At 51.3% G+C, this 27,467-nt stretch overlaps 1 protein-coding gene across 1 annotated transcript in view; it reads left to right on the forward strand.

Annotated features, from left to right (window-relative positions):
* Positions 1 to 27,467, forward strand: part of LOC140429114 (G protein-coupled receptor kinase 6-like) — a 217,703-nt gene that overhangs the window by 134,217 nt on the left and 56,019 nt on the right. Inside the window, exons 4-6 of the mRNA XM_072515694.1 lie at positions 6,885 to 6,962; positions 9,594 to 9,694; positions 26,769 to 26,861. Of these exons, the coding sequence (XP_072371795.1) occupies positions 6,885 to 6,962; positions 9,594 to 9,694; positions 26,769 to 26,861 (272 nt within the window). The remainder of the gene's footprint in view (positions 1 to 6,884; positions 6,963 to 9,593; positions 9,695 to 26,768; positions 26,862 to 27,467) is intronic.

The raw sequence follows: 27,467 nt of genomic DNA on the forward strand, positions 1-27,467 counted from the left end.
CTGTCGGTTTTACCCTCGTGCCGAAACCTTTTTGCCAGTTAATCACTCCTGCTTCCCACCCGCTCACGAAGATTCACTTGTGTTCTTTCCTCCCACTCGCACCCCCCCCCAAAAACAGGGTGATGAATACATGAAGCTGTTGCTAAAAATGGTTCTGGGTCTTTTGAAAAGGCTGTAGATCAATACTGATAGAGAGAGAATTGTGAGTTAGAAAATAGATTTAATTGATCAGGGAGAGAGTGTCAAGTCCTAGAGAGGGACTAAGCCTCTGCATGAAAGGGGCAATTTGATGTGCTGAACGGCTTCTACTTGATTCAACCATTCATTCAACCTTTTAATATTTACCACATTGCAGGTGATGTGCTCAGGACAGGTGAGGCATTTGCCACAGTGGAGGTGGTTATGAAAACATAACCTTTGTGTTATAGAACTCTTAGATACCTACCTTATAGGCACAGGAGAAGGAGCTGATTGGTCAGTAAGAACAAGTAAATCTACTTTGTATTTAGGGCAGCACGGTGGTTAGCATTACTGTCTCACGGCGCTGAGGTCCCAGGTTTGACCCCGGCTCTGGGTCACTGTCCGTGTGGAGTTTGCACATTCATAAAACCATAAGACCACAAGACATAGGAACAGAATTAGGCCACTCGGCCCATCGAGTCTGCTCTGCCATTCAATCATGGCTGATATTTTCTCATCCCCATTCTCTTGCCTTCTCCCCATAACCCCTGATCCCCTTATTAATCAAGAACCTATCTATCTCGGTGTTAAAGACACTCAGTGATTTGGGCTCCACAGCCTTCCGCGGCAAAGAGTTCCACAGATTCACCACCCTCTGGCTGAAGAGATTCCTCCTCATCTCTGTTTTAAAGGCTGAGATGATGTCCTCTGGTTCTAGTTTTTCCTACAAGTGGAAACATCCCCTCCACGTCTATCCATTCTCCCCGTGTCTGCGTGGGTTTCACCCCCACAAGCTAAAGATGTGCAGGGTAGGTGGATTGGCCACGCTAAATTGCCCCTTAATTGGGGGGGAAAAATGAATTGGGTGCTCTCAATTTAAAAAAGAAAAAAAAAAATCTACTTCGTATTTCTAGGCTACAGGGACAGCACGGAGGCGCAGTGGTTTGCACTGCTGCCTCACGGCACTGAGGACCCGGGTTCGAAACCGGCCCCGGGTCACTGTCCGTGTGGAGTTTGCACATTCTCCCTATGTTTGCGTGGATCTCACCCCCACAAACCAAAGATGTGGACTGTAGGTGGATTGGCAACTCTAAAATTGACCCACAATTGGGGGGTGGGGGGGGGGGGGGGAAATCAGACGCTTTAAATTGATTAAAAAATTTCTAGCCCACAGTTTATAGTAAACAGTCCAAAAGTAAACTTAAGATGCGGTGTGGCAGCTGGGCTGCACAGAATGTGTGTCCTGTGACATGTGGGGAATTGTGGATGCTTCACATGGCCGAGGTGAGCAGAAGTGTCACCGGTTTCAGAACTTGAGCGACAGCTGGCGTCGTTGTGCTGCACCTGCAAAGCTGAGAACCAGGTGGAGAGCATGTTTAAGGAGATGGTCACATTGGGAGCGTGCAGGCAGCGAGTTGGTGATTGACAGGCAGTGTTGGCGCACCCGGCGGGTAGTGCCAAAGTGCCCTGAATCTATGTTGTTCTCTAACCTGGTTTTCCATTTTGGATACTGGTGAGGGCGATGGCTCCTCAGGAGGGTAGCAAGAGCCGAATTCATGGCACTTTGAGTGAGTCAGCTTCACACGTGAGGAGGCGGAGGAGGAAAAGTGGAAGAGCAATATTAATTCGGGATTTGTTCATCGGGGGGAACAAACGGGCATTTCTGTGGCCGTAGAAGTGACTCCAGGATGGTAGGTTGTCTCCCTGGTGCCAGGGTCAAGGATGTCACTGAGCGGCTGCAAGACATTCTTTTGGGGGAGGGCGAACAGCCCTGGCCCACATTGGTACCAATGACATAGGTGGGATGAGGTGCTAAAAGCAGGTTTTGGGGAACTAGAAAAGAGATTGAAAACAGGACCTCTAATGCGGTAATCGATGCAGTCCAGTCAGATCGTTCCATACACAAAGAAAACCGCATAGGACGTACATAAATACACAATGAAAGTACACAAACATAGACATCGGGTGAAGCATACGGAGTGTAGTGCTACAACAGCAGAGAAGATGTATAGAGAGATCAGTTCTGTCTATAAGAGGGTCATTCAGGAGTCTGGTGACAGTGGGGAAGAAGCTGTTTTTGAGCCTATTGGTGCGCGTTCTCAGACTTCTGTATCTCCTGCCCGATGGAAGAAGTTGGAAGAGTGAGTAAGCCGGGTGGGAGGGGTCTTTGATTATGCTGCCTGCTTTCCCAAGGCAGCGGGAGGTGTAGACCGAGTCAATGGATGGGAGGTGGGTTCGTGTGATGGACTGGGCTGTGTTCACGACTCTCTGTAGTTTCTTGCAGTCATAGGCCGAGCAGTTGCCATACCAGGCTGTGATGCAGCCAGATAGGATGCTTTCTATGGTACATCTGTAAAACATTGGTAAGCGTCAATGTGGACATGACAACTTCCCTTAGTTTCCTGAGGAGGTAAAGGCGCTGTTGTGCTTTCTTGGTCATAGCATCAATGTAGGTGGACCAGGGCAGATTGTTGGCGATGTGCACACCGAGAAATTTGAAGCTGTCAACCATCTCCACCTCGGCACCATTGATGCAGAGAGGGGCATGTAACTTCGTGATTGCTCCACGTACCATGTGCTGGTGAGCACAGGAGGATTGAATGAATGAATACGGGGCTGGAGAAATGGCGTAGGAGGGAAGGCTTTAGGTTTCTGGGTCATTGAGGCAGGCGGGACCTGTACAAGGAGGACGGGTTACACTTTATCAGGGCCGGGGCTACTATACCCACAGGGAGATTTGCGTGTCCCTTAGGACGGGTTTAAACTAGTATGGTAGGAAATCTAGATGGGAGGGAAACAAAGCTGGTAGTGGGAAATAGAGCCTCCCCGAACAGGCGCCGGAATGTGGCGACTAGGGGCTTTTCACAGTAACTTCATTTGAAGCCTACTTGTGACAATAAGCGATTTTCATTTCATTTCATTTCAACAGTTCTAAATGAAAATGGAAGTCAGCAGAATCAAACACCAGCATCAGATAGAGTCAAAGTACAGAATAAAGATAAAAAGGCAGAATTAAAGGCACTCTATCTGAACGTATGTCACATTCACAAAGTCGACAAATTGATGGCTAAAATAGACGCGAGCAGGTATGATTTAATTGCCTAGGACCCGGATTCAATCCCGGCCCCGGATCACTGTCCATGTGGAGTTCCCAGCCTGCAGGGATGACCAAAACTGGGAACTGAACATTCAAGGATGCTCGACATTTAGGAAGAGAGGGCAGAACGGAAAAGGGAAAATAATTAGGAGTGAGATCAGTATATTAGTGAGAGAGAATTTCAAAGAACAAGATGTCATACCTGTTTGGTAAGAAATAGCAGGGGGACAGCAACCTTGGTGAGCTCCAGCCGTACATGTGACACGGGAAATGTGATATTCATGGGTGCCTTCAACATGGAGACTGGGCAAATCTAATGAGCACTAATGCTGTGGGGGCAGATTCCTGGAATGTGTATGAGATGGTATTCCAGAGCAGTAGGTTGAGGAACCAATTAGGGAACAAACTATTTTAGATCTAGTATCCTGCAATGAGAAAGAACTAATTAATGATCTTGTTGTAAAAGAAGCTTTAGGGAAGAGTGACCATAATATGATAGAACTTTCCAGTAAGTTTGAAAATGATGTAGTTCACTCCGAAACTATGGCCTTAAATCTAAACAAAGGAAACTATGAATGTATGAGGGGCTAATGGGCTGTGGTAGATTGAGAAAATGCATCCAAAGGTTTGACGATGGAGAGGCAATGGCTAATATTTTAAGAATTAGTACATGGCTTGCAAAAAATATACATTTCTTTAAAGCACCAGAAACCAACAGGAAAAGTGAGTCAGCCAAGGTTAACCACAGAAGTTAAAGTTTGCATTAGATCAAAGGAACAGGCTTACAAAGTTGCCAAAAAGAGTAGTCAGCTTGAAAATTGGGAGAATTTTAGAATTCAACAAAGAAGAACTAAGGAACATATAAAGTAAGGGAGAATAGTATATGATGTAAATTACAAGGAACATCAAAATGGACTGTAAAAGCTTGTATAGGTGTGTAAAAAGGAGAGTTTTAGCAAAGACAAGTGTGGCTTCATTCCAGGCAGAGGCAGGAGAATTTACAACGGGGAAATAGCGGAGAAGTGAAATAATTTCTTTCTGTCTGTCTTCACCGGAGGGAGATTTTAAAAAATTCCCAGAAATACGAAGGAACCAGGGGACTAATTAGAATAAGGAACTGAAAGAGATTAGTGTCGGTAAAATAAAAAGTAGTACTGGAGAAATTATGAGACTGAAAGTTGATAAATCGCCTGAAGTGTTGAAAGAGGTGGCTCTAGCAATAGCGAATGCATTGACAGTCATCTTCCAAAGTTCTGTAGACTCTGGAACAGTCCCTGTAGGTTGTATGGTTGTAAGTGTAACCCCACTATATGAGGAAGGAGGGAAAGAGAAAACCAGGAACTACAGCTCTATCTAGCCTGACATCAGGAGTAGGGAAAATACTCAAATCTATCATAAAAGGTTTTGATAAATGGATACTGAAAAACTGATCTGATCAGAGTCGATGTGGATTTATGAAAGGGAAATCATATTTGACAAACCTGCTGGAGTTTTTTTTTTAGAATAGTGCTCTCAGAATTGATGAGGGGGGCCTGTGGATGTGGGGCATTTGAATTTTCAGAGGCTTTCGATAACATCCCACACAGCAAAGTAAACATCAGCAAAGTGATGGAAAGTGTCATCGACTGCGCTAGCAAGCGGCACTTAGTCAGCAATAACCTGCGCACGGACGCTCAGTTTGGGTTCTGCCAGGGTCACTCAGCTCCCGACCTCATTACAGCCTTGGTTCAGCCCTGTACAAAGGAGCTGAATGCCAGAGGTGATGTGAGAGTGACTGCCCTTGACAACAAGGCAGCATTTGACTGAGTGTGGAATTAAGGTGTCCTAGCTAATTGGAGTCAATGGGGGATTTGCAGGGACACTCTCCACTGGTTAGAGTCATACCTGGCTCATACCTGGCACAAAGGAAGATGGTTGTGGTTGTTGAAGTTCAATCATCTCAGTCCCAGGACATCACTGCAGGAGTTCCTCAGGGCAGTGTCCTAGGCCCAACCATCTTCAGCTGCTTTGTCAATGACCTTCCTTACAGCATAAGGTCAGAAGCAGGGATGTTCACTGGTGATTGCATAATGTTCAGCACAATTCATGATGCTCAGGTACTGAAATCTTCGCAGCAAACATTCAGGCTTGGGCTGACAGGTGACAAGTTGCACATGCGTCACACAGGTGCCAGGCAATGACCATCTCCAACACGAGACAATCCAACTATACACCCTTGACATTCAATGGTATGACCATTGCTGAATCCCCTATTATCAACATCCTGGGGATTCCCAATGACCAGAAAGAACTGGACCAGCCATGTACATACTGTGACTACAAGGGCAGACCAGAGGCTGGAAATTCTGTGGAGAATAATTCACCTTCTGACTAACCAAACCGTGTCTACCATCTACAGGGCAGACATGAGTGTGGTGGAATACTCCCCATTTGCCTAGGTGAGTGCAGTTCCAAAAGTAGGAACTGTTCAACATCATCCAGGACACAGTGGCTCATTTAATTGGCACCCCATCCACTGTCTTCAACATTTACTCCCTCCGCCGACACACAGTGGCGGCAATGTTACCATGTACAGGATGCACTGCCGGAATTCACCAAGGGTTCCTTCGACAGAACCTTCCAAATCTGCGGCCACTACCATCTGGTAGGACAAGAGCAGCAGATACCTGGGTACGTCACCCCCTGGAAGTTCCCCTCCAAGTCACTCACCATCCTGACTTGGAAATATATTGCCGCTCCTTCGCTGTGGTTGGGTGAAAATCCTGAATTGTCTCCCTAACCGCACAGCGGGTGTACCTACACCACAAAGACTGCAGAGGTCCAAGAAAGCAACTCGCCGCCACCTTCTCGAGGGCAATTAGGGATGGGCAATAAATGCTGGTCTAGCCAGCGAGGCCCACGTCCCGTAAATGAATTAAAAGAATTAGAGAGGTGGGATGTTGTTAATATACTGGCACTGGAAGAGGTGTGAAAATCTATTTTGAAATGCACCTCCACTTCTCACATTGCTGTTTGCCGGTGGTTAGTCATAGGAAGTGGAAACCTGCGCTCTGAGCTGCCGAGGAAGATAAGGGAGAGAAATGCACAGAAATGTGGGTGAAGAAACAACAACAGCTTGCGTTTATGCCGAACCTTTTACATCATGCAACAGCCTCAGATGCTCCACAAGAGCCACTGAGCCAAAGTAGGGAACATTAGTAAGGTGACCCCATATTTACTGAACGGTAGGTATTAAGCAGTGAAGGGGAGAGTGAGGCTAAGAGGTTTTGAGAGGGACTTCCAGAACTTAGGGCCTGGACCACTGAAGGCACAGGCGCCAGGAGTGGTAGGGTAGGCACGAGAAGCCAGAATTGGAGGAGCGCGGAGAGCTGTGTGGCCAGCAGAGGGTACAGAGATGGGGGAAGGATGAGGCCATGGAGGGATCTGTACACCAGGAGCAACAAAGACAGGAAAACCAGGAGAATTGGCAAAGCAGGTTTCTCCGCTGTAGCTGGTCCAAGAGAGGGTGCCATTAAATTCCTCTCTCTGGCCCCGTGGTGAAGAGGTGAATATGGGTACACCAGATTGTTTAAACTAATGGTCTAATTGTGATGTTCTTTGTCTCCAGGCAGATTATGAAGTGGCTCCTGATGAGAAACGGCGAGATTATGGACTCCAGCTTTTAGACACCCATTTCAACAATGGGGTATGGTCCTTTGTAACTTTCTATCATCTTGAATTCATCTTTAATTACTCTTATTCATTTTTCGATGCACCATTGTGAAGGAAAATAAATTTGTGAAATTTCCTATTCGCGCTTTAGAGATTTAAAAATGCACCCTAAAATTTAATTGATTGTTGTTTTAGCTTCCCTTCCTTGCCAATTTGTCCTTCACCCACTTCTTCTGCCCCCCCCCCCCCCCCGCCCCCCAAACACACACACACAACCAACCTTTGCTGGAGGTGTTGAATATTTGACACAGGAGTATGCGACATCCTTCTGTTATTTAAATGAGCCTCAGTTATAAAATTCCCCAACTCGAGATAAAGCACTTTGTGGTCAATGAAGTACTACTTGAACTACCGCACTCTGTAATATGGGTAAGAAGGTAGCAAAGTTTAGCACGTGGTCCCACAGGTTGCAGTGAGAACAGATCATCTATATTATAGTGACGTAGGGTGAAGAATAAATATCGGCAAAGACGCTGGGGAGATCTCCTTTGCTCCCTCTTCAGTATAGCGGTGTGGAGTCTATAGTGTCCACCCGAGAGGGCAGATGGCTCCTCGATTTAACGTCTCATCCAAAAGACGGCTCCTCTGATAGTGCAGGACTCTCTCAGTGTTGCACTGGAATGTCGGCCGAGATTATAAGTCTCTGGAATGGGAGCTGAAACCCATAATCTTCTGACTCAGAGCTACCCAAGGTGAGCCACGGTCGAATCGATTAAATCTAATCATTCCTTGCAGAGTAGGCGGCTGAAGGCACAAACCTTTAAAGACCTTTGGGTGTGATTGGAGAGATGAAGGGAAGGTGTTATCCCTGGGTAGGTTAATCAGGGTGGACCGTTGACAATTCACTAAAACTAGTGATGGTGGTTGTATAGAACAGACGTTTGCCATGGTAACCATGAAAGTTGGTCGTATCTCATTAGGTATCTATTGAGTGTTCCTCTCATGCTTTTACTCAACCTTTTATACTTTTGTGGGATGTGGACGTCGCTGGCTAGGTCAGCATCTATTGCCCGTCCTTCATTGCCCTTGAGAAGGTGGTGGTGAGCTGTCTTCTTGAACCGCTGCAGCCAGTTTGGTGTAGATAAACCCATTGTGCTGTTGGGAGGGAGTTCCAGGATTTTGACCCAGCGACAGTGAAGCCAGAAAGTCGGATGGCATTTTTCTTTTTATTTGTTCCACAGCCAACATCTATTGTCAATCCCTAACTGCCCTTGAGAAGGTGGTGATCAGATGCTCTCTTGAGCGCTCGGTATGCGTGGTGAAGGATTCCGCAGGGAATCCTAAAACTCCCACAGTTCTTTAAGGAAGGAAGTTTCAGGATTTTGACCCAGTGACGATGCAGTCAGGGTGGTGTGCAAGTTGGAGGGGAACTTATAAGTGGTGCGCTTGCTGTCCCTGTCCTTCTAGAATGACACTGGTCCTTCCCTGCGAATATCTCTAAAGATCGGTCATACCCAGGTATTTCTTTTAAAAACTTGCTTCTATGTGGTGAAGTCTCAGTTTTGATTGTGCCAAGCAGAGGCATTTAGTATTGCACATAGCCAACCTGAGAACAGGTTATACTAGATCTGGCAATGTGCAACGTGATGGACTAATTAACGACTTCCTCGCAAAGGCATCCCAAGATAGCAAATTCTTGATGCGCAAGAGGATGAAACGTTATTGGGGGAAGGTGGGAATGTTGGCTTTAGGTTACAATCTGGTGCACCGGGATCTTGGTGTGTGTGTGTCGGAGCAGGCTCGAGGGGCCGAGTGGCCTATCCGGAATTCCTATGTTCACATGTATACGCCTGGTTCCTGCCGCCTTTCTGGCATTGCTCATACCCAACCTGCCACTGTACTGCCACTCCAGCAAACCTGGTACAGGTACAGGATTTGTGGGAATGGTGAAATCACTCTTGTCAGGAGCCAGCATAGACGGGATGGGCCAAACGGTCTCCTGTGTTGTCGCCGTTCTCCGACTCTTTATTTTAAATACATTTAGTGTACCCAATTATAATTTTTTTCCAATTTTAGTGGCAATTTAGCGTGGCCAATCCACCTAACCTGCACATCATTAGGTTGTGGGGATGAAACCCACGCAGACATGGGTAGAATGTGCAAACTCCACAGGGACAGTGATCCAGGTCCGGGTCCTCAGCGCCACAGTCCCAGTGCTAACCACTGTGCCACATGCCGCCCCACCACTCCCTGACTCAACGATCCTTCACTTCTGTGCTCTGCTCGCTGACTTGCGTTGGCTCCTGGCCTGGCAGTGCCTCAACTTAAGAATTTTCACCCCCGTTTCAAACCTCGCGTCCTGGGCTCTCGCACACCCCTAATTTTCTCCGCCTTTGGTGATGGAGCCATTTTTGGTTGCTGTGGGACCCAATCTCCGGAGTTCCCTCCCTGAATCCCACCCTCCTCCCTCGAGACACTCCTTCGCACCTAACTCTTCAATCAAGCTTCTGGTCGTCTGCCTCTTGGCGTCTCACTCTGGGGCTCGCTGTCAATTATGCCCCCGTGGAGCGACTTGGGGTGTTCTGCTGGGTTCAAAACGGCATATAAATGCAGGTTATTGCTGTTGAGTGTTCACCTTTATAACGCTGGTGTTGTGCATTTGCAGTCGGTGGCGCATTTATCTGAAGTGCCTGCAGAAACGGTGAAACAGTGCAAGGAGAAACTGGAGCAGAGTCCTTGTAAGGAAATCTTTACAGAGTGCGTGAAGTAAGTTGTGACACTGCAGGTCCTTTACCCAAATGGAAAGAGCGATGGGATTGTTTATAGGACAGGTCAACACATGACTGGGGGTTGGGGTGTGTGACATACAAACGTACAGTTTGTGAAGAATTAATGTTATGTTAAGCCTAGCCACTAGAGGGAGCTAAGGGGCAGTACTATAACTTGCACTGGCTCTTAAGCTCAGGGGAGGAGATTAAACTGGAGCTGACGAAGATAAGATTCATAGTGTCGTGCAGAGCTAGCTAAGATATAATAGTTGCACAGTGGGTAGCACCGTTGCTTCACAGCTCCAGGGTCCCAGGTTCGATTCCCGGCTTGGGTCACTGTCTGCGTGGAGTCTGCACGTTCTCCCCGTGTCTGCGTGGGTTTCCTCCGGGTGCTCCGGTTTCCTCCCACAAGTCCCAAAAGACGTGCTGTTAGGTAATTTGGACATTCTGAATTCTCCCTCAGTGTATCCGAACAGGCACCGGAATGTGGCGACTAGGGGCTTTTCACAGTAACTTTTTTTTTAATAAACATTTTATTGAGGTTTTTTTGCTTTTACAACAACAACTAAATAAACAATATACATAAGCCTATAAACATAGTGCAAAAAGCCTGCTTCCTCCCTTACAGGTCCCACCTTTATTAACCCCCTACTCTAAACTAAACTACCCCCCCCCCCTTCCTGCTGTTGTTTAATTTTCTGCAAAGAAGTCGACGAACGGTTGCCACCTCTGGGCGAGCCCTAACAGTGACCCTCTCAAGGCGAACTTAATTTTCTCCAAACAGAGAAAGCTAGCCATGTCAGATAGCCAGGTCTCCGACTTCGGGGGCTTTGAGTCCCTCCAAGCTAATAGTATCTGTCTCCGGACTACCAGGGAAGCAAAGGCCAGAATGTCTGCCTCTTTCTCCTCCTGGATACCCGGATCTTCCGACACCCCGAAAATCGCCACCTCCGGACTCGGTGCCACCCTTGTTTTTAACACCGTGGACATGACGCCTGCAAACCCCTGCCAGAATCCCCTGAGCTTTGGGCATGTCCAAAACATGTGGACGTGGTTCGCTGGTCCTCTCACACACCTTGCACATCTGTCATCTACCCAGAAGAACCTGCTCATCCGGGCCACTGTCATGTGAGCCCGGTGAACAACCTTGAACTATATCAGGCTGAGCCTGGCGCATGTTGTAGACGCGTTGACTCTGCTCAACGCGTCCACCCAGAGACCATCCTTTAACTCTCCTCCTAACTCCTCTTCCCACTTGCGCTTCAGCTCCTCAGTCTGCGTATCCTCTGACCCCATGAGTTCCTTACAGATGTCGGAGAGCTTTCCTTCTCCTACCCGCACTCTAGAAACTACCCTATCCTGAACCTCCCTTGGTGGTAGGAGCGGGAAAGTTGAGACCTGTCTACATAGGAAGTCCCGCACCTGCAGGTACCTAAATTTGTTTCCCCTCGCCAATCCAAATTTCTCCTCCAGCTCCCTGAAGCTAGGAAAGCTCCCTTCTATAAATATAAGGGCGGCACGGTAGCATTGTGGATAGCACAATTGCTTTACAACTCCAGGGTCCCAGGTTCGATTCCGGCTTGGGTCACTGTCTGTGCGGAGTCTGCACATCCTCCCCGTGTGTGCGTGGGTTTCCTCCGGGTGCTCCGGTTTCCAGTCCAAAGATGTGCAGGTTAGGTGGATTGGCCATGATAAATTGTCCTTAGTGTTGGGTGGGGTTACTGGGTTATGGGGATAGGGTGGAGGTGTTGACATTGGATAGGGTGCTCTTTCCAAGACCGATGCAGACTTGATGGGCCGAATGGCCTCCTTCTGCACTGTAAATTCTATGATATCCTCCATCCTCTCAATTCCTGCCTTCTGCCATATCCGGAACCCCCCGTCCATCCTTCCCGGGGCAAACCGGTGGTTATTGCAGATTGGAGACCAGACAGATGCTCCCTCCGCTCCCACATGCTTCCTCCATTGCCCCCAGACTCTCAGGGCTGACACCACCACGGGGCTGGTGGAGTACCGTGCCGGCGGGAACGGCAGAGGCACTGTTGTCAGTGCCCCCAAACTGGTGCCCTTGCATGAAGCCGCCTCCATAGGCTCCCATGCCGAAACCCCCCCCCGGCAGCGCCAGCCCGCCCTCTCCCCGGCTCCGCTAAATCATCCCCTTGTGGGGTCTTGCCCACCCATACAAAGCCAGTGATAACTTTGTTAACCCGTTTAAAAAAGGTCCGCGGAATAAAGATGGGGAAACACTGGAACACAAACAGGAATCTCGGAAGGACCGTCATCTTCACCGTCTGGACCCTCCTAGCTAATGACAACGGGAGCGCATCCCACCTCCGAAAATCGTCCTTCATTTGGTCCGCCAGACGGGCCAGATTCAGTTTTTTTTTTTATAAATAATTTTTATTAAAGGTTTTCATAAAATATCAATAACAAAATGAGAAAGAAAAAAGAACCCAACAGGGTTAAGTACAAAACACAATCTAAAAAAGCAACCCCCCAAACCCCTCCCCCCCCGTACCTAAATAATAAATTAACATTAACACCCTGACGTAAGACAACGGGTGTATACAACCCCTCAGACCCTCCAGTGTAAATAACATAAACAAAAATAAAGTAACCCCCCCCCCCCCCCCCCCCCCCCCCCCCCGCTCGAGCTGCTGCTGCCATTGACCAATGTCTATCGTTCTGCCAGAAAGTCTAAGAACGGTTGCCACCGCCTAAAGAACCCTTGTACCGACCCTCTCAAGGCGAATTTCACCCTCTCCAGTTTAATAAACCCCGCCATATCGCTGATCCAGGATTCCACGCTTGGGGGCCTCGCATCCTTCCACTGAAGGAGAATCCTTCGCCGGGCTACCAGGGACGCAAAGGCCAGAATTCCGGCCTCTTTCGCCTCCTGCACTCCCGGCTCCTCTGCCACCCCAAATATTGCGAGCCCCCAGCCTGGTTTGACCCTGGATCCTACCACCTTCGACACCGTCCTCGCTACGCCCTTCCAAAATTCCTCCAGCGCTGGGCATGCCCAGAACATATGGGTGTGATTTTCTGGGCTCCCTGAGCACCTAACACACCTGTCCTCACCCCCAAAGAACCGGCTCATCCTTGTCCCGGTCATGTGTGCCCTGTGCAGCACCTTAAACTGTATGAGGCTGAGCCGCGCGCACAAAGAGGAAGAGTTCACCCTCCCTAGGGCATATGCCCACGTCCCCTCTTCGATCTCCTCTCCCAACTCCTCCTCCCACTTACCTTTCAACTCCACCACCGAGGCCATCTCCTCCTCCAGCATCACCTGGTAAGTTGCCGAAATCTTCCCCTCTCCAACCCACACCCGAGAGCACCCTGTCCTGTACTGTGTGTGGCAGTAGCCGTGGGAATTTCACCACCTGCCGTCTGGCAAAAGCCCTTACCTGTAAGTACCTGAATGTGTTCCCCGGGGGGGAGCCCGTACTTCTCCTCCAGCTCACCCAAGCTCACGAACTTCCCGTCCACAAACAGGACCCCCAACTTTCGTATCCCTGCCCTGTGCCACCCCGAAAACCCTCCACCTGTTCTTCCTGGGGCGAACCGGTGGTTCCCCCGTAATGGGGTCCACGCCGAGGCCCTAACTTCCCCCCCTATGCCGCCTCCACTGCCCCCAAATTTTGAGGGCCGCCACCACTACCGGGCTCATGGTATACCTCCTTGGAGGGAGCGGCAGCGGCGCCGTTGCCTGTGCCCCCACACAGGACGCCGTCTCCAGCCTCTTCCATGCAGCCCCCTCCCTCTCCATCACCCACTTGCGCATCATTGTCGCATTGGCGGCCCAGTAGTACCCACAGAGGTTGGGCAGTGCCAGCCCCCCCCTATCTCTGCTAGCTCCAGGAACACCCTTCTCGCCCTCGGAGTCCCTCGCGCCCACACAAACCCCATTATACTCCTGTTAACCCGCCTGAAAAAAGCCTTCAGGATAAACACGGGGAGGCACTGGAACAGGAACAAAAACCTTGGGAGCACCGTCATTTTGATTGACTGCACCCTACCCGCCAAGGACAGCGGCAACGCGTCCCACCTCTTGAACGCCTCCTCCATTTGCTCCACCATCCTTGTAAAGTTAAGCCTATGCAGGGCCCCCCAGCTCCTGGCCACCTGGACCCCCAAATATCTGAAGCTCCTCTCTGCCCTTTTTAGTGGGAGCTCGCCAATCCCCCTCTCCTGGTCCCCTAGCTGAACTACGAACAGCTCGCTCTTCCCCATATTGAGCTTGTACCCCGAAAAGTCCCCGAATTCCCTAAGGATCCTCATTACCTCTGGCATTCCTCCCACCGGGTCCGCCACATACAGCAGCAGGTCGTCCGCATAAAGCGACACCCTATGCTCCTCCCCACCCCGCACCAACCCCCTCCAGTTCCTCGACTCTCTCAGTGCCATAGCCAGGGGTTCAATCGCCAGTGCGAAGAGCAGGGGGGGAAAGGGACACCCCTGTCTCGTCCCTCGGTGCAACCAAAAGTACTCGGACCTCCTCCTATTCGTGGCCACACTCGCCATCGGGACCTCATACAACAGCCTAACCCACCTGACAAACCCCTCCCCAAACCCAAACCTCTTCAGCACCTCCCACAGGTACCCCCACTCTACCCTATCGAAAGCTTTCTCAGCGTCCATCGCCGCCACTATCTCCGCCTCCTCCTCCCTCGCCGGCATCATGATAACTTTCAAAAGCCTCCGCACATTCGCGTTCAACTGTCTCCCCTTCACAAACCTCGTCGGGTCTTCATGGATGATCTGAGGCACACAATCCTCAATCCTTGTGGCTAAGACCTTCGCCAGCACCTTGGCATCTACATTTAGCAAGGAAATCGGTCTGTAAGACCCACATTGCAGGGGATCCTTGTCCCGCTTCAGGATCAAGGAGATCAGTGCCTGGGACATCGTCGGGGGTAAAGCCCCCCCCTCCCTTGCCTCATTAAAGGTCCTGACTAACAGCGGGCCCAACGGGTCCATATATTTTTTATAGAACTCGACCGGGAAACCGTCTGGCCCCGGTGCCTTCCCCGCCTGCATGCTTCCTATCCCTTTGATCAGCTCCTCCAGCCCAATCGGGGCCCTCAGTCCCGCCACCAGTCCCTCTTTCACCTTTGGAAACCTCAATTGGTCCAGGAAATGGCCCATCCCTCCCTCCTCCCGTGGGGGCTCGGATCGGTACAATTCCTCGTAGAAGTCCCTGAAGACCCCATTGATGCTAACCCCACTCCGCACCACGCTCCCACCCCTGTCCTTAACTCCCCCGATCTCCCTAGCTGCGTCCCGCTTCCGAAGCTGATGCGCCAGCATCCGGCTTGCCTTTTCCCCATACTCGTAGACCGCCCCCTGGGTCTTCCTCCACTGCACCTCCGCCTTCCTGGTGGTCACCAGGTCGAATTCGGCTTGGAGGCTGCGCCTCTTCCTCAACAATCCTTCCTCAGGCTCTTCCGCATACCTCCTGTCTACCCTCACCATCTCCCCCACCAGCCTCTCCCTCTCTCCCCCCCCGCTCCCTCCGCTCCTTGTGGGCCCTGATGGAGATCAGCTCTCCCCTCACCACCGCCTTCAGTGCCTCCCATACCATCCCCACTCGGACCTCCCCGTAGTCGTTGGTCTCCAAGTACCTCTCTATACTTCCTCGGACCCGCTCGCTCACCTCCTCGTCCGCCAACAGCCCCACCTCCAAATGCCACAGCGGGCGCTGGTCCCTCTCCTCCCCATCTCCAAGTCCACCCAATGCAGGGCGTGGTCTGAAATGGCTATTGCCGAATACTCAGTATCCTCTACTCTCGCTATCAGCGCCCTACTCGAAATGAAAAAGTCGATTAGAGAATAAGCCTTATGGACATGTGAGAAAAATGAAAATTCCCTAGCCCCCGGCCTTGCAAATCTCCAAGGGTTCACCCCTCCCATTTGGTCCATAAATCCCCTCAACACTCTAGCCACCGCCGGCTTCCTACCCGTCCTAGACCTGGAGCGATCCAGAGCCAGATCCAACACCGTGTTAAAGTCTCCCCCCATTATCAGGCACTTCCAAGTCTGGGATCCGACCCAACATATGCCGCATAAAACCTGCATCGTCCCAGTTCGGAGCATACACATTGACCAGTACCACCCTCTCTCCCTGCAACTTACCACTTACCATTATGTACCTACCGCCATTATCTGCCACAATGCTCGACGCCTCGACTGACACCTTCATTCCCTCCAAGATCGCCACCCCTCGATTTTTGGCATCTAGCCCCGAGTGAAACACCTGACCTACCCACCCTTTCCTCAGTCTTACCTGGTCTGCCACCTTCAGGTGTGTCTCCTGGAGCATAACCACATCCGCCTTGAGCCCCTTCAGGTGCGCGAACACGCGGGCCCACTTCACCGGCCCATTCAGTCGCCTTACATTCCAGGTTATCAGCCGGATCAGGGGGCTAGCCACCCCCCTCCCCCGCCGACTAGCCATGACCCCTCCTCGGCCAGCCACGTGCCCACACCCGACCCGTTCCCCACCCCCCACCCCCACTCGCTCCAGCTCCTCCTTGCCCCTAGCAGCAGCAACTCGGCCCCCCCCCCCCCCCCCCAAAGCTAGGACCCATCCTAGCTGGTTTACTCCCCCCATTGCACTTCCGCAAGTCAGCTGACTCCTGCTGACCCCGGCCACTCCCGCCTCCCCTTCGACTCCTCCCATTGTGTGGCACACCCACCTCTCCCGCTCGCCATCCACAGGCTCTCCCCCTCCCCCCTCCGTTCTAAGTGCGGGAAACAATCCTCGCTTCCCCGGCCCCCCCCCCCCCCCCCCCTCCTCCCAGTCTTCGGTGCGGGAAAAAAGCCCACGCTCTCCACCTACCAGGCCCTGCCACCAACCAAAACAGTGGCCAACCCGCCCCATCCACCCTCCCCAACCCGAAAGAGAAAAACACAGAGAAAAAGAAACCCGAAACAATGCAAAGGCCCCCCCCCCCCCCCCCCCCCCCGAACCAAAAATAGGCATAACATATCCACCGCAGTCCCCAATCGCCCATCCCGACCCTCAGTCTGTGTCCAGCTTCTCGGCCTGAACAAGGGCCCACGCCTCCTCCGGAGACTCCAAATAATGGTGCCGGTCCTTGTAGGTAACCCACAGTCGCGCCGGCTGCAACATGCCAAACTTCACCCCCTTCCTGTGCAGCACCGCCTTAGTTCGATTGTACCCGGCCCTCCTCTTCGCCACCTCCGCACTCCAGTCCTGATATATCCAAACCTCCGCATTCTCCCACCTGCTGCTCCTCTCCTTCTTGGCCCACCTGAGCACACACTCCCGATCGACGAACCGATGGAACCTCACCAGCACTGCCCACGGAGGCTCGTTAGCCTTGGGCCTCCTCGCCAACATTCTATGAGCCCCTTCCAGCTCCAGGGGCCCCTGGAAGGACCCCGCTCCCATCAGCGAGTTCACCGTGGTGACCACATAGGCCCCCACCTCCGGCCCCTCCGGGAGGTCCAGAATCCGCAGATTCTTCCGCCTCGACCGATTCTCCATCTCCTCGAACCGCTCCTGCCATTTCTTGTGGAGCGCCTCGTGCACCTCCACCTTTACCGCCAGGCCTAAGATCTCGTCCTCATTGTCAGAGATCTTTTGTCGGACCTCGCGGATCGCCACCCCCCTGGGCCGTCTGTGTCTCCAGCAGCTTATCAATAGAAGCCTGCATCGCCTCTAGCAGGTCTGTTTTAATCTCTCTGAGGCAGCGCTGGATACCCTCCTGTTGCTCCTCCGCCCACTGCCTCCACGCTGCCTGGTCTCCGCCCGCCGCCATTTTGTCCTTCTTCCCTCCCTTCTTCTGGTCCGCCACCACCTTTTTTGTCGCCCCGCTCCTAGTTAAAGCCATATACTGACTGGGAACTATTATTAACTCCTTCCCACACCGGGAAACATCGAAAAAGTGCCCTTGAGGGCCCTGAAAAGAGCCCAAAAGTCAGTTTTTGCGTGAGCCGCCGAACGTGCGACTTAGCTCCACATAGCCGCAACCGGAAGTCTCGAGAGGGAATCCTTTTGGCAGTGTTCGCTTCACCAATCTGCCCCAAAAAGGCTGTGGAAACTCCTGAAAAAGGTCTGCGAGTCCGTTCCAGACGGGAACTGCCGAATGTGCGACCTACTCCTCCATGGCCGCCACCGGAAGCCTCGTCCCCGCTTCTTCAATGGCCTTGGTAGATCTTTTCACAGTTGTTCCCTCTGCTGCTAGAATTCACCTTTATTAAAGGCCCTCAAGTCAGCTTGCAGCTTTAAGCTTGCCCTTCCCCCACCTGCATGCTGGAAGAGGCCCTGTTTATCCTGCAGTTGCAGCCAAATCTTTAACTGTTTCTCCCGGGTCTGTTAACCAAGAGACATACCATTCCTGGGGGACACTGTCGGGGGAATGTTGCAGTCGTCTTCCCACACCGGGAAATGTCAAACAAATGCCGTGAGGGCCCTGTAATGAGCCCAAAAGTTCGTTCCAAGCAGGAGCTATGGAATATGCGACCTAGCTCTGCATAGCCGCAACCGGAAACCGTTCGCATTCCCGCGCCACTTGGATGCCTAGATACCTAAAGCTTCCCCCTACCACTCTAAACGGCAGTTCCCCCAGTCGTTTCTCCTGTCCCCTTGCCTGGATCGCAGTAACGTCATTGCAGTTAATGTATGCCTACTTGTGACAATAAAGATTATTTAAAAAATATATATATAATAGTTAGAATTAGTAGATAGAGATCGTGTTTGTGAGTGCAGTTTAATTCTTACATGTATGTTTGCTATTCAGAATAAGTCAAACTCAAATTTAGTAGTGATAATAAAATTAGTTTAGAACTTCAAAAGAGCTTTGAGTATCTTTGTGATCGCTACATCTTCCATCCTGGAAACCCCTCACAATGATCACCACAGTGGGGAATGAATATTCTTCAGCAGAGAATTGTTCTGATCTGGAAAGCGTTGACTGAGAGGGTGGTTGCAGTGGGGGGGGTAATATCACAGGACCAGCCGTCCAGAGGCCCGGTCTCATGCGTTGGTGACACGGCTTCAAATCCGACCATGGTGGAATTTAAATCGAATCATTTTTTTTTTTAAATCTAAAATTGAAAGCTGGCCTCCGTAACGGTGTCCACGAAACTATCAGCCATTGTGGAGCAACCCCCACCTGGTTCACCAGTGCCCTTTAAGGAAGGAAATCTGCCGTCCTCACCCGGTCTGGCCTACACGTGACTCCAGATCCGCAGTAATGTGGCTGTCTCTAAACTACCCTCTGAAATGGTCGAGCAAATCTCTCGGTTCAAGGACAATTGGGGGGGGGGGGGGGCAAATTCTGGCCTAGTCAGCGGAAAGAAAAAAGTTCCAGAAGGTCTCATTCAATTTAAGAGCCAAAATCAGAGCAATGTCTGGGCTCGATTTCTTTTCTTTTTATTGCCCTGTGTTACCTGCAGCCGTTTCTCACAAATTTGTTTTGATTTGTGGTGGGGGTGTTGGGTTACATCCTTTGGGGCAATCCCTGGGAGGTGGAGGAGGGAGTGGAGTGAGAGTGAGAGTGAGTGAGCGGCAAGGACATAGCGAGTCCTGAGCGCTGCCGATCATGACTCCAGACTATCCCTGAGGTGTGTCAGGTAACAAAGAGCAATCCTGTGCTGGCTCCTGTCAGCCACCACACAGCGCCCCTTCCCGTTCGATTTCACTCACTGCCCGGGGGAAAGGCAAGTAGCCTTTTTGATGTTCTTCCAAATGTGGAGACGTCAGTCGAGGAAAGAATGTGCCAGCGGGGCTGTGCTGAAGTAAAGCTTTTGTTTTTCTTGAACCTTGTTGCTGCGTGTTTGCTGCAAACACCAGAGGCTCTGGAAGAGTTTCCATTTTGTGTAATGTGTATTTACATGTCGGCAGGGAGTTGGAGAGAAGGCTGTGTGTAATAACCTTGTACGTTCTGCAATGGATTGGAAGAGGATCGGGAAGGGTATGAATGCGGTGAAGAACTGGAGCGAAGAGTTTGCGTGCACTGAGGGGAGATGGGGCGGTGCACTAGTAATCTAGTCAGTGAACTAGTAATCCACAGCCCCGGGCTAATTCTGGGAACGTGGGTTCAAACCCCACCACGGCACAGCTTCAACTCAATTAATAAAACCCGGCATTGAAAGCTAGCCTTCGTAATGTTGACCGTTAAACTATCACCGATTGTTGCACAAACCCATCTGGTTCACTAATGTCCTTTAGGGAAGGAAATGGCTGTCCTTACCCGGTCTGGCCTACACGTGACTCCAGACCCACAGCAATGTGGTTGGCTCTTAACTGCCCCTTGAGATGGCCCAGCAAGCCGCTCAGTTCAAGGGCAATTAGGGATGGGCAAAACAATGAAGGCCTTGCCAGCGACGCCCAGATTCCATGAAAGCAGATTTCCTTCCCTATAGTTGCGGGTACTTGATAAAGAGAATGGAAATAATTTCCCCGAGAGCTCTCTGTCCAAATTGTAATAAACAATTGGCCTGGAAACTTTCTCGGTGCGATCAGAACCTTCTGAACAACTCCAGTTCCACACCAATTTTTTTGACTTTTCATTGCCCTCTAATGACCGTAAGACATAGGAGCAGAAGTAGGCCATTCAGCCCATCGAGTCTGCTCCCCCATTCAATGAGATCATTGCTGATCTGGTAATCCTCAACTCCACTTTCCCGCCTTATACCCAAAACCTTTGATTCCGCACTGATGAACCTAGTTTACTCTTTACGCCCCCCCCCCCCCCCCCTTCTGCCGACGTTCAGTTTTCCTTAAAGAAGTCGATGAACGGCTGCCACCTCCGAGCAAACCTCTCAAGGCGAACTTTTAATCTTTTCCGGCCTGAGAAGCCCTGCCATGTCACTAACCCCACACTCCTGACTTTGGAGGCTCCGACTCCCTCCACCCCAGCAAAATCAGTCTCTGGGCCACCAGGGAGGAGAAGGCCAGAACATCAGCCTCCCTCCCCCGATACCCCAAATATTGCCGTTTCTGGACTCGGAGTCACCCTCCCTTCCAGGACCTCTGACATGACGTCCGCAAATCCCTGCCAGAATCTCCTCGACTTCGGACACGCCCAGAACATATTCAAATGATTCGCCGGGCCCCCCCCCCCACCTATCCTCGCCTTCCTCGAAAAATCTACTCCACCATGTGGGGGTTCCGACTGACGTCATGTAGGCCCTATGAACCACCTTAAACTGGATCAGGCTAAGCCTGGCACATGACGAGGATGAATTAACTCTCTTCCAAGGCCTTTTCCCATAGTCGGTCTTCCAACTCTCGTCCCATGTGTGCTGTCTCCATTGTCCCCACACCCTCAGGACTGCCACCACCACCGGGCCTGTGGAGTACCGAGCCGACGAGAACGGCAGGGGTGCCGTTATCAAAACCTCCAAACTCGTACCTTTACAGGGTGCCGCCACTACTCGCTCCCACACCGACCCCCGACCCCACTGCCCACTTCCTAACCATCGATATGTTGGCCGCCCAGTAATAGTTAATAAAATTCGGAAGGGCCAAGCCCCCCCTCCCCGCGCCCCCGTTTCAAAAGTACCTTCTTCACCCTCGGGGGTCTTACCAGCCCATACAAAACCCGAGATCGCCGTGTCCATCTTCCAGAAAAAAGCCTTGGGAATAAAAATTGGAAGACATAGAAAAACGAACAGCAAACTCGGGAGGACTGTCATCTTCACCGTCTGCACCCTCCCAGCCAATGACAGCGGGAGCATGTCCCACCTGCGGAAGTCTCTTTTCATATGCTCGACCGCCCTGCCCAGATTTAACTTCTGGTGCTGACCCCTGTCCCTAGCCACCTGAATCCCCAGGTACCTAAAACTCCTCCCCACCACTTTAAATGGTAACTCCCTCAGCCTCCCCTCCTGCCCCCGTGCCTGGAGCGAGACCCTATGTCCCCCCCCCTCACTATCCCCCGTCAGACATTCGATGACCTAAGGGCCATTGCCAAGGGCTCTATGGCCAGGGCAAACAGTAGTGGGGAGAGCGGACACCCCTGTCTTGTCCCCCCACACAAACTAAAGTATTCTGACCGGACCCGGTTGGTCCTTACATTCGTCACCGGTGCCTGGTATAGCAACCGGACCCAGTCCACAAATCCCTGCTGAACCCAAACCTTCCTAAGATATCCCACAAGTACTTCCATTCCACCCGGTCAAAGGCTTTTCTGCATCCATGGCTACCACCACCTCAACCTTGCGCCGCTCCGCTGGCACCATTATAACATTTAAATGCCGTCTAATGTTGGACATTAGGTGCCGTCCCTTCACAAATCCCGTCTGGTCCTCCCCTATTACCTCCGGGACACAGTCCTCTATACGTGTGGCCAGCATCTTTGCCAGTAACTTTGCATCTACATTCAAAAAAGAGAGATCGGTCTCTACGATCCACAGCTCTCTGGATCCTTATCCCGCTTCAAAATAAGGGAAATCGATGCCTGTGATAACGTTGGGGGGAGCACCCCCAGCTCCTTGGACTGATTAAAGGCCTTTACCAGGAGCGGCCCCAGTAGCCCAGAAAACTTTTTGTAAAACTCCACTGGTTATCCGTCAGGTCCCAGGGCCTTACCCAATTACATCGCCTCCCCCCCACACAACCAAGAATCGTTCATATCCTCCTCCCCGGCTGGGGGTTCCGATCTATAAAATCGGCTATACAATTCCCGAAACACATCGTTCACCCCGTCCGGGTCCACAACCACCTTTCCCCCCTTGTATTCTTTACTTTCCCAATTTCTCTCGCCGCCTCCTGTTTCCTCAGCTGATGCGCCAACACCCTGCTGGCTTTTTCCCCACGTTCATACACCTCCCCCTTTATCCTCCTCAGCTAGCCCTCCGCCATACCTGTGCACAGGAGCCCAAATTCCATTTGCAGTCTCTGACGCTCCTTCACGAGCCCCTCATCCGGAGACTCCGCGTATCCCCTGTCCACCTGTAAAATTTCGCCAACCAGCCTGTCCAACCCCGCCCGTTCAGTCTTCTCCCTGTGGGCCCGAATCGAGATGAATTCCCCCCTGATATCAGCCTTCAGTGCCTCCCACACCACCCCTGCCGCGGTCTCACCTGTATTATTACTCTTTATGCACCCCCGAATGGCCTCCCTCACCGGCTCTCACACCTCTTCCTCCGCTAGCAGCCCTACATCTAACCTCCATTGTGGCCGCTGGGCCTTTCCTTTACTCACTCGCAGGTCCACCCAGTGTGGGGCATGGTCCGACACCACAATTGCTGAGTCCTCGCTATCCACCACCTCCGCCAGCAGCATTTTGTCCAGCACGAAAAAGTCTATCCGGGAATACACCTTGTGCACATGGGAGTAGAATGAAAACTCCTTACTCCTTTGGCCCCCCCCCCCCCCATAATCAGTCGGTGCGAGTCCAGGTCCGGAATCTTCCCTCGCACTCTCCTGACGAACTCAACATCATCCCAGTTTGGGGCGTATATATTCGCCAGCACCACAGCCATTCCCTCCAGCTTCCTGCTAACCATAATACATCTACGGGTCTGCCTCTATCTTCCCCACCTCGAATGCCACCTTTTTGTTGACCATCAATTGCCACCCCCCCCCCCCCTTGTTTTAAAGTCCAGTCCCGAATGAAGCACCTGTCCGACCCATCCCTTCCTCAATCTAACCTGGTCTCCTAGCTTCAAGTGTGTCTCCCGCAACGTGGCCACGTCCGCCTTCAGTTGCCTCAAGCGAGCGAACACACGGGCTCTTTTGTCCGGACCATTCAGTCCACGAACGTTCCATGTGACCAACCTGGTCGGGGGCACCCTACCCCCCCCCCCTCCCCTGTCGATCAGCCATAGCCTCCCCTAGGCCAGGCCCTTGTCCCATGCCCCGCACTTCACCTGGCCTGCCCCTCCGGCAGCTACCGTCGCCAACTCTTCTCCTCCACCACCTTACAAGTCCCCTCCCCGTCAGCAGACTACAGTTATCTAGTCAACTAACCTCAAACAGAACCGAATGAAAAACGGAAAAAGGAAATATATATACAGAGCCTCAAACGTCATTCCAAACATCGCAAATTAAATGCTGAAAGTTTAAGGTTTTTACGAAACATAGCTCATTGTTCAGTTCCCCACAGTCAAAGTTCAAGGTCTTCATTCTCCCCTCAGTTTATTGTCTTTCATAAAGTCCACAACGTCCTCCGGCGAGCCAAAATACAGCTCCCGACCCTCATAGACGGGCTGGGTAAAGCAGACCAAACTTTATTCCCTTCGCATATAGGGCCGACTTGACCTTGTTAAAACTCGTCCTCCTCTTTGCGAGTTCTGCTCCCAAGTCCTGATACACCCGGATCTCAGCATCTTCCCACACGCAGTGCTTCATCTGCCTGGCCCATCTCATAATACGTTCCTTGTCTAGGAACCAATGCAGTCGTGCCACCATCGCCCTTGGGGGCTCACGCATAAGTGTGCTGTGGGCCCGGTCCACCTCCAACGGCTTGGCGAAAGCACCTTCCCCCATCAGCTTCTCCAGCATCTTCCCCACATACGCACCAGCATCCGATGCTTCTTTCCCCCCCCCCCCGGCAGACCCACGATCCGGACGTTCTGCCTCCGTGAACGGTTCTCCAGGTCCCCCACCTTCTCCAACAGTCGCTTCTGCCGGTCCTGCAGCATCCCGATCTCCGCTGCCATCGAGGCGGACTACTCCTCCGCCTGCACCCCCAGCCTCTGGATCGCCTGTCCCTGGGTCGTCAATCTCTCCTCTACGCGGTCAACCGCTGCCCTGATCGAGTTCGCCCCCCCCCGGGCCAGATCCTCCGCACCCTCCTTACGACGTTGGGAGAACTTCTCGTCCAAGAAGCTCACCAACTGGTCCGGCGACCACTGAGCCGGCGGTGACAGACCCTGCGCCTCCGCCATTGCCACACTCGAAATCTGGTCCTCACCCCTCACCAACGTCTGATTCCTCCATTTCCGATTTCTCCTGGGGCTCGGCTCTATAAACTACGGGACTCCTCCTTCTGTTCCTGCTTCCACACCTTTCATAAAATTCCTACAAGCCACAAAAAGACTACCATGAGCGGGAGCTGCTAAGTGTGCGACCGTTCACTCCATGACCGCCACCGGAAGTCTCAGCCTTGAACATACTTAACGGCCCGGCCTCTACAGCTCTCTACGGTAAAGAATTCTACAGATTCACTCCCCTCTGAGAGAAGAAATTCCTCCTTATATCTGTCTTAAATGGGCGACCCCTTACTCTGAGGTTATGCCCTCTGGTCCTAGGCTCTCCCATCAGGGGAAACACCCTCTCAGCATCTACCCTGTCAAACCCTCTGAAAATCCTGTGCCTCAGTAAGGTCTCATTCTTCTAAACCCCAATGAGCACAGGCCGAACCTACTCCATACCCAGGATCAACCTCGTGAACCTTCTCTGCGCTGCCTCCAATATCTTCCCTTCGATATGAGGAAGAAAACTGCTGACAGTATTCCAAGTCCAATTTACGCCCTGTGTAGTTTCAGTCGGAACTTCCCTATTTTTATACTTTATATAAAGTGGGTGAGCAAGCCATTCTAGAGAGGAGTTACAGGAAAGGCCTCCCCTGCGTTGTTTACTCCTGTATGTGAAACTCACACGTCGCCTTTGTAAAAATGTAATACTTTTTCTTTCTTTCCACACACATTTTCACAGGTGCTTTTCAAAAATAATAGGTGGGGCTTACTTTCCACTGACATACTTAGCCTGAGTGGTGGTTTCATTATTAATCAGTCCTATGACTGGCGGTCCAGCTAGTTTGGGTGGTTGGCAGCTGGTGCGTTTGTTTATCCGGTCCGTTGTTAGTTTTGTTTCCGAAACAAAAGTAGCTGAACGCTGCTGCATGGGTGTACAATTGCAGCGGGGGGAAATTTACATTGACAAATTCCCTTTCTCAGTCTGGACTTGCAAGTTTCTGATAGGGGTGATGGGAAGTTCATGCAGGTAAAGGATTTTTATCAACGATTAGACTGATTTGCCGATGGCTTTAGACGATTTAATGGCCAGTCTTCATGGCTTTGAGAACAGTTTTTTATTTTATTTGCCAGATTACCTTGTCTATTCTCACTTCTTTTGCCGTTGTCCTAGCCCATGGGCCTTGGTATCGATCTCACCTTTTTGGCTGGGAGCGAGGGGAAGGGGGTTAGTCTAATTCATAGGGTGGGCGGGACTGGAAAATCCCACCCAAGGGCAACGGACCTTCCAGTGGTGCGCCGAATTTTCCGACCCACCCTCGACGATTACTGTGGTGGGCGGGGCTGGGAGATTTGTCCCATGAGCTCGGACAATGGGCAAGGGGCCATTCGTTCCATCGCGCCCATGTCTGCTCTTGGAAACATGCATTCAATCAGTCCCACTCGCGTAGACCAGTGACGTTACAGTGTTGAGGTACACAGTTCATTGGAGGAATTTGTGGCAAACTATACCGCAGTTACCGGCCCTTGCCAAGTAAAGGGAAGGAAGCCTGCTTTTCTCACCGGATCAGAGCTGCTCCACCAGCCCCCACGCCAGTGTGAATGTCTCCGCACGGGCCGAAAGTTGCCGAGTGAGCCTAACAGAATCATCGGTTAAAAAAACATCAGTGGCTCTTGGGGGAAACTAGGAATGTGCAGGAAATGGTGACCTTGCCGGGCATGTCCATGTCCCAAGGATTTAATCTCGCGGAAAGTGTTCGATTTGCACTTTAAAAAAAAAAAAAAAAAAAATTCGCAGAATTCACAAGGCGGCATTTATTGTCCATCCCTAATTGTCCTTGAACTGAGTGAGTTAGTTGCTTGGCCATTTCAGAGTCAAGCACATTGCGTTGGGTCTGGAGTCACAAGTAGGCCAGACCCGGTAAGGAGGGCCGATTTCCTTCCCTAAAGGGCACTGGTGAATCAGGTGGGGTTCTTTTGTTGCAACAGTCCTGCAGATTCATGGTCAACATTAATGAGATTCATTTTTTAAGTCCAGATTTATCCAATCCATTTAATTTTAGCTTTGAAGCTGCTGCGGTCATGTAGCTGGACCACGAGCCCAGGTTGTAACTATTGTAACTGCTGGAACTTTAATTTGTTTCTCACGTTTTAATGTCACCCAATTTTAATTGCAGAGCCGTCCATGATTACCTAAGTGGTGAACCATTCACAGAATACCAAGAAAGTATGTACTTCTCCAGATTCCTACAGTGGAAATGGTTAGAAAGGTAATGTCCTGGAAGGAATATCATTGTATTTTGTTACACTGCTAATGCCCCCAGGGCCAGCACGGTGGCATCACTGCTGCCTATCGTGCCAGGGACCAGGGTTCAATTCCGGCCTCTGATGACTTGAGCGTGCGGAGTTTGCACGTTCTCCCCGTGTCTGCGTGGGTTCACTCCGGGTGCTCCGGTTTCCTCCCGTAGTCCTAAAATGTGCAGCTTAGGCGGACGAGTCGTGCGGAATTGCCGCTTAGTGTCCCAAGATGTGCAGTTAGGTGGCTGTGGGCGTGATCAATGCGCAGGGTTACGGGGATAGGACAGGGGAGGTGGGTGCGGACCCGATGGGCCGAATGGCCTCCTTCTGCACGGTAGGGATTCTTATGATGCTTAGAATGTGAAGAGCTGGGTTGAATCTGATTTCCTGATGTCCTGTTAGGTTTGGAAAGGGATTAGGTTACACCTGGCGTCTGCCACCCTGCTGGTTCACAAGCCGCTCACGTTCAGACTGTGGGCTGCTGCTCGGATTATCTGGGCTTTATGGGGAAATGGCAGTGATCGTTCCTCTTTCTACTCTAACCTCGGCAAGTGTTCCCTTCCCAACTTATTTCCCCG

This window comes from Scyliorhinus torazame, chromosome 9 (genome assembly GCF_047496885.1).
Source record: "Scyliorhinus torazame isolate Kashiwa2021f chromosome 9, sScyTor2.1, whole genome shotgun sequence".
Taxonomy (NCBI): Eukaryota; Metazoa; Chordata; class Chondrichthyes; order Carcharhiniformes; family Scyliorhinidae; genus Scyliorhinus; species Scyliorhinus torazame.